Source organism: Sodiomyces alkalinus (genome assembly GCF_003711515.1).
Source record: "Sodiomyces alkalinus F11 unplaced genomic scaffold SODALscaffold_4, whole genome shotgun sequence".
Taxonomy (NCBI): Eukaryota; Fungi; Ascomycota; class Sordariomycetes; order Glomerellales; family Plectosphaerellaceae; genus Sodiomyces; species Sodiomyces alkalinus.
The window spans coordinates 2,305,350-2,315,768 of NW_021167082.1; the positions used below are offsets into that span (position 1 = coordinate 2,305,350).

A 10,419-nucleotide genomic window follows, 5' to 3' on the forward strand; every position below is an offset into this window, starting at 1 on the left:
CGATTGAAAGGATTAGGAGCTGTTCGTTTAAACCGAGGCATCTGATTAGCTAGTTAGCCCGGAAAAGTGGATCTGCTTTAACTAGGGGGGTGTGTCGTATTGGCATGAGCGTCGGAGGTAGGCACGAGCCTTAGGAGTGGGTATAGGCCTCGGTGATTAGGAAATAATAAGGGTGGACCCACGGTAAAATACCGGATAGGATCTAAATAGAGTAGTACTTTCGGAGGAGTACTGCCCCTTATAGAAATAGGGTAAACGGTCTCGCACAAGTTATAACTTAATATAATACACACACGCGAAGATTTCCCCTAAGTCAGAAGAGTCAGAAGAGTGTATTTTAACGTGCGAAACCTTATAGGTACCTACCTAGAAGGATAAAGATAAAGCACCCTTAGGTAGTCTAACGGCTATAAAACGGCATCGATCGTTAAAGACGTAGATTAATAACCCTAAGTCTAGGATCACGTAGTATAGTAGTGCTTTAGCTTAGTGGATAGAAAGGGATACTCCCAATCATTATAATCTTAATTACATTATCGTATAGGGGCGCGCCACTTTTTCTTATAGGATATAATCTCAGCCGATTTGATTACGTAGTAGGTATAGTAGTTATAGTATTATACAGTTAATCTTACTAAGGCACCTCTTTTATCTTACTCGCGGTGGTGGACCCTAAGGCTTCTGGCCTTTTCTATATCGAGATCTCCCCGTGGCTTTTAAAACTATAATTACGTATCTTCTTCTCTATAACCTTTATAATATCTTCACGGCCGCACTGGCTATAAGGGCGTATATCTAGCCTTATATACTAATAGGCGGGTCTTATAGATCTTGTATAGCCTTCTTATCGTAGGAGAGATAGCCTTTTATAGACGTATCGCTATAAGATCGCTTCTTATTATCTTCGTTATTAGTAGTAGTATCCTCTATATTAGGGAGGTATCCGAGGGTATTAAAGGTGCCCCTCCTAACTCTAGGGTTTATAGCGGCAGATTAGAGGCTTTTTCTTATTAAGAATAGCAATTAAAGCTTTTATAAAGTCCTTAATCGTTAGTTCGTTTTCTGTAATCTTATCCTAATTACTTACTAGGTAGTTATTACTCTATTTATGGGCGATAGGTCTAACGGCTCTTAACGTATCTTTAAACTACCGGTCTACACTTATTAGCTCTAAGACGCCTATATATATATAGTGTATTATCGCTATTTTCCAGCTTATAGCCCACGCGTCTATATCCTTAGGTATCGCCTTTATAGGCGAGGTATACTATTAATATAAGGCTAGGGTATTCTTACAGAGGTTTACGGGGGTTAGTCCTGCTTACTCGTAGAGAAGGGATACGCCTGCAGGTTATTTATATTACCGTCCTATAGCTATATAAGGAGGTTATATAATATAGTATAGATAATCGCCGGGATATATAAGCGTATCTTATACTGCTCTTTTTACTATAGTTTGTTATTAGCCTTTTCCTCGCGGTATACGCGGCGATCTTATAAGTACCACGTGTATTAGTTTTCAGAGGTCGCTAATAAACGTAAGGATAATCTTAATTATTACTTTTTTTGTTATGGTTATAGTCTTCTTATAAGCGGTTATATTCTTCTGTATACCGGCGGCCGTAATAATAATAGTAGAGTAGTAGTAGCCGTGATGGTAGTAGCGGTTATAATAGGATCTTAGCCCGAGATATTAGTAGCGTTATCGCCCTCTATTAAAATAATAGAAGACGAAGTAGTTATAGCCTCCTCCGCTATAGCCTCGAGGTTAACGATAATGGCTTCCTATTTACGAATATCGGGTAGTATATACTTAAATAATAGATAGGCGTTAGCCTCCTTATCCCTTAGCTTACGATTAAGATAGTTATCCTAGCAGGTAGTAGACTTACTATGTATAGCGCGCTCCTATAATACCTAATCCCTCTAGTTAATAAGGGTAGTAGTGGGGGGATAGCGTAGGTAGTAGACACGCCTAGTGGCCGCATAAGGCCGTGGGTTCGAATCCCACTCCCCTTAATCGTGCGCGATTTGTTTTTAAATTCGCGCGCGACCTACCCGGAGCTCCTGCACGTTATAGGGGTCCCCGTAAGTTCGGGGAGATATTTATTACCTTACGCGCTAATAAGTGGAACCACACTGCCTCTAGTATGTACCCTCCTTAGGGGGGGAGGGTATATACCCTATCACGCGTAATTAAGCGTACCTATACACTTATTACTACGATCAAGCCCTAGAGCCTAGGGAACTACGGGGAGCGCGCACCACTACTTAAGGATAAGTCCCGGACTAATAATTCTGCTTCGTATATTCTTTACTTTTATATATAAGTTACATAAATAACTAGATACTCGTCATAGGCTTAGTCTCCTTAATAGACTCGTGTTATAGCTTAAGGGCTGTATACACGTATTAAATGAAAAAATGAAAAAAAGGGTAGTAGCCTGTTATTTGGCGTTAGATATTTTAGAAGATATCTTTGCTTATTTATCGGTTATTTAATTAATAGGTAGGTAAGTAAGTAGGTTATTTAAAGAATACTAAAAATATAATTACTTTTATAGTAGAATAGAGTAGCCTTATTAATATCTATTCTTTAGGCGTTATAAACTGGGCTTATAACTATCGTACATTAAATAGCACTTATATAATTAACCTAATAAAGCTAAAATCTCCTGTATATATATTATATCAAGTTATATCTATGTTAGTCTCTTATACCCTTAATGTAGGTGGTAAAGACTCTATTATACTATATACCCCCTGAAAAAACGTTTAAAGTATACCTTCTTCAACTACCCTTTTAAGAAGTTAAAGAAGGTTCGAGAAATGTACCTGCACTAATATAAAAATCTTACAACACCACCACAGGATATCGTGAAGTCAATCCGAAATGGATCTACTGCTATTTACTATACAAAAAGATTCAGTCACTACTTGATATTCCTATATAAGAAGTGATTTCTCTTTTTAATTCGAGTAAGATACTAATACGATGCCTTAGAGACTTTAGCGTGTTAGGGAGCTACAAGGTGGTTTAACAGGATACTAAGTTCCCCTAGTTTAGTACATCTCAACCCCTGTATTTTACATAGAAAACTCTCCATTTTTAATGTATCTAGTTGTATTCTACTCCACTCGTTGTCGCGATACCATTGGTTTTTCAGGCTCCGCAAGTACCACTTTGAACGTTTTTTCAGGGGTTAGACTATAGGTACTATATCATTTGGACCCCATGCGGTCTTTTCCGGTATCCGCCCTTAATTAAGTCAGACCACCCCAATCCGGCCCCCCCCTGAATATGGCCACCCAAACCACACCAAAAAACGGAATTTTGTACCCCTGTTATTTTACTAACCGTAAAAGGAAACTCTATAAAATTAAGATATTACGTAGATAGTTATACGGTTATTAGATATATAACTTTGTTTTTTCTATAAACTAAAGATATAAGCTAGAATTAGACTTAGAAGTTACCTGTTAGTGATATCTTACAATCTCTTAGTAAACCTTAATAAAATAGAAAATTCTACACTAAATTAATAGAAGTAGGAAACTATAGCTATTATATCTTAGAAATATCTATAAGTTACGGACTCTCCGAAAGTGAAGTCGGAAGTTTTAACTATGCTACCCTTAATTATATATATTAAAATTAAGTTTCTGCTATACTAAAGTGTATTAGGAGAATAGTCTTGTCTTAAATAACGTAAGAACTAATATAGAATATAAATATACGATTTAAGATATATATTATATCGTACTTTATACGAATTATAGGATATAGTACTTATAGTGTTTTAGTTCTATTTACTTATTATAGAATTCTTTAATCTGTTAAGGTTTACTAAGAAATTACTAGATATCACTAACAGGGACTAAGAGAGACTTCTAGCTCTAATTCCTGCTTATAGCTTAAGTATATAGAAAACGTAAAATAATATATCTAATAACCGTATTACTATCTACGTAATATCTTAATTTTATAGAGTTTACTTTTACGGTTAGTGAAATAACAGGGGTACGAAATCCCGTTTTTTGGTGTGGTTTGGGTGGCCATATTCAGGGGGGGGCCGGATTAGGGTGGTCTGACTTATATCCTGCTACCCGAGGTCCCCCAAGGTCCGAAGCCCTTAGTGTGCCATGCATGGTCTGTGCCCATGCGATATAACGTAGCTCGGGGAAGACTTTTCCGAAACTGGGGGGACAACTCCAAAAGTAGTTTCTTGGTTGAGTGTTGGTGTAGTTCGCTTGGAGGACACGACGACCGAACAGCATAGGAGTGCCTGAGTCGGCTGGGCTTGTCCAAGAATGCCGCAGAATCATAGCGTGCCATCTCTTCTGCGTGTAAATTACAGTGGGTGAGCAATAATTTCGGTATATTTCAAAGATCCAGTGATTCGTTACTTTTGTGGTATGATATGGTTTTGCCACTAATAGAAAAGTGTTCCCCAAAAGCTTCGAAGCATTCTACTTTAGGTTATCCGGAAACTTTTGCTCACTCACTGTACAGGAAATAGCAGCGACATAACACAGGTCTGTCCCTGAGCGAGCGGCCTAGCGTTGGCATGGCCAGCATGCCGTCCAGGGGATTGAAACACTGGCTTCGAAGCCCAGCGCCACTCAGAACATACCGAACCCAACCCACGGCAGTCCGTACTGTAAAATTGCACCATTCCAGCGCTATTCGGGGGAGTAGCATGAAAGTGCCGCGCCAGGCGGATGCGCCTTTCCGGATGGCTATCGTGGGGTCCGGCCCGGCGGGCTTCTATACAGCACAGAGAATCCTGTCTCGTCTTCCTGGGTCCCGGGTGGATATGTACGAGTCACTACCCGTGCCGTTTGGACTCGTCCGATTCGGAGTGGCACCTGATCATCCTGAAGTGAAGGTACGCTCGTTGTAGCTTGCCGTCCTTTTGCGATAATTGGTCTTCGGGATAACTGATATCAGCGTGCCTGTGATAGAACTGCCAACTCAGGTTTGAAGAAATTGCCAGCTCCCGCAACTTTACATTTATTGGCAATACGTCCGTGGCCGAGGCCGGACAACACGATGGCAGCTGTTCTGTTGGCCTCTCGAGCATGCTGCGGCATTACGATGCCGTCCTCCTGGCATACGGCGCATCCAGAGATCGACTCCTTGGCATACCCGGGGAGGACACCCTGAGCGGAATTTACTCGGCCCGCCAATTGGTTGGCTGGTACAATGGGCTACCGAACTGCGCGGACTTGATGCCGGACCTCTCCAAAGGCGACGAAGCCGTCATAATTGGACAAGGCAATGTCGCATTGGACGTCGCCCGGATACTGCTGGAAAATGTCGACAGGTTACGGCACACAGATATGCCCGAACAGGCCCTCGAGACGTTGTCCCGGTCCCGCGTGCGACGAGTTCATGTGGTTGGAAGAAGAGGCCCCATGCAGGTACGTTAGCTAGCTCGCGTGTTACCATTCCTGAGAATGGACGATGTCCTAACTGGGCCCAGGCTGCATTCACAATCAAAGAGGTCCGGGAGCTAATGAAGATCCCTGCGGTAGCTTTCCACCCAGCAGAGCGATCTCTCATCCCCGATAACCTCCAGTCCTTACCCAGGGCACCTAGGCGACTGATGGAGGTGATCGTCAAAGGCACTCCGGTGTCTCCGTCTACGGCGCTTAAGTCATGGTCTCTAGACTTTTGTCTGTCTCCGTCGAGATTTCTACCCCGTGAGAACTCTCCAGACAATGTTGGAACCACGGTCCTAGAACGAACTGAACTCTCATCGAAATTCGACCCTGATGCTCAGACTCGAAGGACAGATTCCGAAGTGGCAATCCCATCCTCTTTGGTCTTTCGCTCCATCGGATACAAGTCAGAACCCCTTCCAGGCTTCGATGAACTTGGGGTTCTGTTTGACGGCCAGCGAGGAGTTGTAATGAGCGATGGATGCGGACGGGTCCTCCGATCATCTCCAGGGCAACCGCAGTCGATTCCGGAGCTGTTCCCCGGCCTTTACTGTGCCGGATGGGTGAAGAGAGGCCCCACTGGAGTAATAGCTTCGACAATGCAGGATGCATTTGACACAGCCGATTCACTTATCCAGGACTGGCTGTCCGGGAGAGCATTCTTGCCCCGAAGCGAGTCGTCGCCTTTATCTGGCTGGGACGGTCTAAGCAAAGAGTTGCCGGGCGGTAAGTCCAATGTAGTAGACTGGGCGGCCTGGAAGAAGATCGACCAGGCCGAAAAGGAGAGGGGCCGACTGAAAGGGAAACAGCGAGAGAAATTCACAAGGACCAGTGAAATGCTCCAAACTGTCTCCCGAGGACATGGCGCTTTGTCATCGTATACTCTGTAGCATTATGTACCTATCTTAGAAAGCCTATGGCTTTAGCTTCTCTGTCAACTCGGGAACCTTTTGGAACAAGTCGCCAACTAGTCCGACGTCAGCGACCTGGAAAATCGGGGCATCGGCGTCTTTGTTGATAGCTGCAATGACCTTGCTGTCCTTCATTCCAGCCAGATGCTGAATAGCCCCTGAGATTCCCACTGCCATGTATAGCTGGGGCGCTACCACTTTTCCTGTCTGCCCGACCTGGAGGCTGTTGTCGGCATAGCCGCTATCGACGGCGGCTCTTGATGCGCCTACGGCCGCGCCCAACGCATCTGCCAGTGGAAGAATGACATTATCGAAGTCTTGCTTCGACTTGAGTCCCCTGCCGCCAGAGACGACCTTGCTAGCTGTAGAAAGTTCGGGCCGATCTGACTTTGTCAATTCTTCGGATACCCATTCGGTGGAAGAGCCCTGTTGGGGGTCAACTCCCTTCACTACCGCTGCTGTTCCACTTGAGCCTTCAGAGGCCGGGAACGCCGTGCCTCGAATGGTGATGACCTTGATAGGGTCCATGGACTCCACAGTTGCTATGGCGTTGCCAGCGTAGATCGGGCGAACAAACGAGCTTTCGTCTGCAATATCCACTACGTCGGAGATCTGCTGTAGGTCAAGCAAAGCTGCCACGCGGGGCATAAGATTCTTCCCGAAGGCGGTGTGACTAGCAATGACATGGGTATAACCGCCTTTCTTTATGTTCTCCGCAAGTAGGGGTGCGAAGTTCTCGGGGAGTCCCTACATAATACAAGACAGGTCAGAAAATTGTCGTCGAAGCAGATTGCCGAAGGTGGACAGAGATTGCCAAACTTTTTCGTAAGCTTCATTATCGACGGCCAGGATCTTCTCGATCCCATGGACTTTGGCAGCTTCCTCGGCAGCGCCTGTGACGTTCTCGCCAGCCAAAAACCCATGGACTGGACCACCCAGTTTCTTTGCTGCCGATACAGCACTTAGGGATCCACGGTTGAGCTGTCCACCCCTCTGTTCAAGAAGAGCCAGAGTCGACAGAAGGCTTCGCGCACCGAGATTTGGGAGGAATGATCGCCGTAGAAGAGGTGCTCGAACTGCACATATTGACATTTTTCCGGTAGCTGCCGTCACGATCATGGTGGTTTGAAATGGCCTTCAAACTGGACATCAAAGATGCTCGTAAGCGGAACTTTTAGAAAAGGCGTAGCAGCTTGTATCTTGCAGTGAAAGATTAGGGGACCAGCGACTGATGACCAGGAAGGGATTCTCGGCTAGGTTGGATTCCATATGAGATACGGTTGGAGACGGCCCGAGGCTATCCCACCTACGGAGTGTACCTACCGCTGTGTACCTTACTCAGTGCCACATATTGCGGGTAGTCACGTGACCACAACCAGCAGCCAATCAGGCTGCAGCATTAGTGGAGTCAGATCTCCTACGATCCGGAAGAGGAAACTAGGCTAAGCTGTCATATTCTAGTATGTGAGCCACGGTATAGTGACCTCCTATTGGTTGGAGGTGCCCCACTATCCTCGCTTAGAAGGTAGTATATATATTTAGAATATATATACCCGCCCCCTTGCTCTTTCTCTTTTATACTTAATATAATAATATATTTCCTGAATTAACGCTTTATATAAGTATACTCCCGTTAATTTAATAGTTATAAGTCCGGGTAGTAGTAGTAACTAGTAACTTCCTGCTAATCTATTATCTATTTATTTTATATACTTCTATAATATTATAGAGCTCTCTTATACTCTCTCTCTTAACGATAAGCTTTTATTCGCTAAACCCTTACTCGATACTATATCGAATAAGCTTAAGATCACGGCTAAAGCGCTCGGTATCCCGCGCCTTAAATCCACGCAGTAATACGCCGATTAGATCTACTATATCTAGTCGTATATATAGGGGATAGAGGTCTAGGCATTACTCGATCCTAGCTAAAAGGATTAGCTAGTTAACTGCCCTAAGTATATTATACCTAAATCCCTGAATTAACTATACTAATAGTATTCTTAATGCGAGGGCGACGATACTATTATACCCTTAACGTAGGAGCTTATACGCCTCGCGGAAATCGAGAATTAGTAGACTATAGCCTAGAATTAAAAGCTTAGTCGTTTTATTAAGGCTATCGAAGAGGCTATAAAGAAATATCCCGGCTACGATAAAGAAAAGTAAAACCGATACTTTATATTACGGCACCGAATATAGAAACTTAAGAATAGCTTCGCTCTAAGTAGTATTTATATAAAGGAAGAGGTAGGATAAGTATACGAAAAGTATCTATAAGATACTCGTTAAGCTAATACTAAAGTGGCTACGTGGTATACGGAGTAGAATACCCTTATTAGACGCGTATACTAGTACAAGGTAGCCGAGATTAAAGGACCTACTACTATTCGGAACTTTTTATAATAATTAGATAGAAGTTTATGCTTATTTAGGTAGAAACTAAGCTTTAGGAGCTAGTGGTAAAAAAGGTTCGCGGCGATAAGATTTCTAATCTTCTAATATATAGCCGCGAGCTTAACACTATTATAAGCGCTCTAACTATAACTAGCACGCGTTACGGCGTTTACGTGACCCTAAGAGACTATTTAGATATTTATAAAGGCGGAAAGAAGCCTAAGAAGAAGAGCACTAATTACCCCTATCGACGCGAATATATATAGAAGCTAGAGTAGTATAATAAGCTAGAGTACGCTCTGACCGGAAAATACGAGTCGAGATCTAATACCTACGTTAATAATAAGTGTTGATATTATTATTATTACTAATAATATCCTTAATATCCTTCGAGTATATTCTTCGTACTCGTATAAAGGATATCTTCCCCGTAAGCCTAGACCGCTCTCTTTCGAGTCAGTTTATCTGATACGAGTCAGATAAAGGATATAAAGGATTACGATATTACTATGATATCGATCTTTATTATAATACTATTACGATATCGATCCTTTTATAAAGAATAAAGGATATTAACCCGTTCCCTCGGTTCGGTTCTTTCCTTTCTTTATTCTTTATTCTTAATCCTTTATCTTAATCACTTTCTCAATCTGAAGAAGACATAATACGCGCGTAGAGATCCTACCTTATAATTCTATTATTACCTTCGTATTTTTCTACTACTTTTCGTAACTTTCGTCCCTTCCGCTTATCCGATATCGTTAAAGATATTTAAAAGGTTATAAGCCCGGAAAAGCTCGACTAAAATCTCGATATAACGTATTCCTTAATTACCTATAGTCGTAAGCTAAAAAGAGAATCCCCCGATTCTAAATAATAGTCCCTATTTCTATCCGATATTTCTCTTTATATACTACCGATATTACCTACCTATCTGCCTACTAACCTACCTATCTATATATCTATATACATATATCTACGATCCTTCGGTTTAATCGGTCGGTTAGCTTAGTCGTACGCTTATAAATCTATAAAATCTATAGAAAAGTCATAAAAGCCTACGATTACGTAAATTAAACGGGTATACTATTCTTTACGTACGGATACTATAACCACGTTACTACGAGGGCTATTCTAGTTATTAATACTAGGATATCTTTTATTGCTTATAAGTCTTTAGTTCTACCTACATTTCTATACCTATATATTTTCCGACCGTGGAATCCTATATAAATATCGTGTTTTCTACGCGACCGTGAATCCCCTCGCTCCGCGAAGACCTATTTTAGGATCCTCGCGAATAAAGGAATTTAACCGGCCCCACTTTGAGTCCGCCGGAATAAAGAAATACTATCTTTAGAAATACAGGAATCCTGTTATCCGTATATACGGGTATCGTTTTCTTTATCTACGAAGCTGTTTTTCCTTTTTTAGAATAAAGAACTATATACTGGTTCCACTTTAGACCCGCACGAGTAAAGGTATCACTATAGTAACCACGTCTATACTTAGAATAAAGAAAATAATAAAGAAAAGGACTATTTTTCCTTTATTTATAGTATAACTTCGTTAGTTCTTATCTAAAATAAATAAAATAAATACTGTTTAGGAGCTCTTAAGATACCCGCGCAGGCTAAACTGAAGGCAATTAACGTGAAGAAGCTGA

General features: G+C 42.2%; 2 protein-coding genes and 1 pseudogene across 3 annotated transcripts; 2 read left to right on the plus strand and 1 right to left on the minus strand.

The window, feature by feature from the left end:
• Positions 1-1,947: 1,947 nt before the first annotated feature.
• Positions 1,948-2,019, plus strand: SODALDRAFT_t106 (annotated as a pseudogene). Its single transcript has one exon. The product of its transcript is annotated as a tRNA-OTHER (tRNA).
• Positions 2,020-4,700: 2,681 nt separating this feature from the next.
• Positions 4,701-6,335, plus strand: SODALDRAFT_275495 (nucleotide-binding domain-containing protein; the record flags this gene model as incomplete). Its single annotated transcript, XM_028607983.1, has 3 exons — positions 4,701-4,889; positions 4,966-5,391; positions 5,487-6,335. 3 exons carry the CDS (start codon positions 4,701-4,703, stop codon positions 6,333-6,335), a joined length of 1,464 nt encoding a protein of 487 aa, XP_028467239.1.
• Positions 6,288-7,639, minus strand: SODALDRAFT_344312 (electron transfer flavo protein subunit alpha). Its single transcript, XM_028613158.1, has 2 exons — positions 7,176-7,639; positions 6,288-7,103 (listed from the first exon to the last, which is right to left on the minus strand). The coding sequence occupies exons 1-2, from the start codon at positions 7,473-7,475 to the stop codon at positions 6,360-6,362; spliced, it is 1,044 nt and encodes a 347-aa protein (XP_028467240.1). The 5' UTR covers positions 7,476-7,639; the 3' UTR covers positions 6,288-6,359.
• Positions 7,640-10,419: the final 2,780 nt, after the last annotated feature.

Coding starts and splice junctions, on each gene's coding strand:
- SODALDRAFT_344312 (XM_028613158.1), bottom strand. CDS start 7,475: ATGATCGTGACGGCAGCTACCGGAAAAATGTCAATATGTGCAGTTCGA. Junction 7,104..7,175: donor ATAATGAAGCTTACGAAAAA/GTTTGGCAATCT, acceptor TGTATTATGTAG/GGACTCCCCGAGAACTTCGC.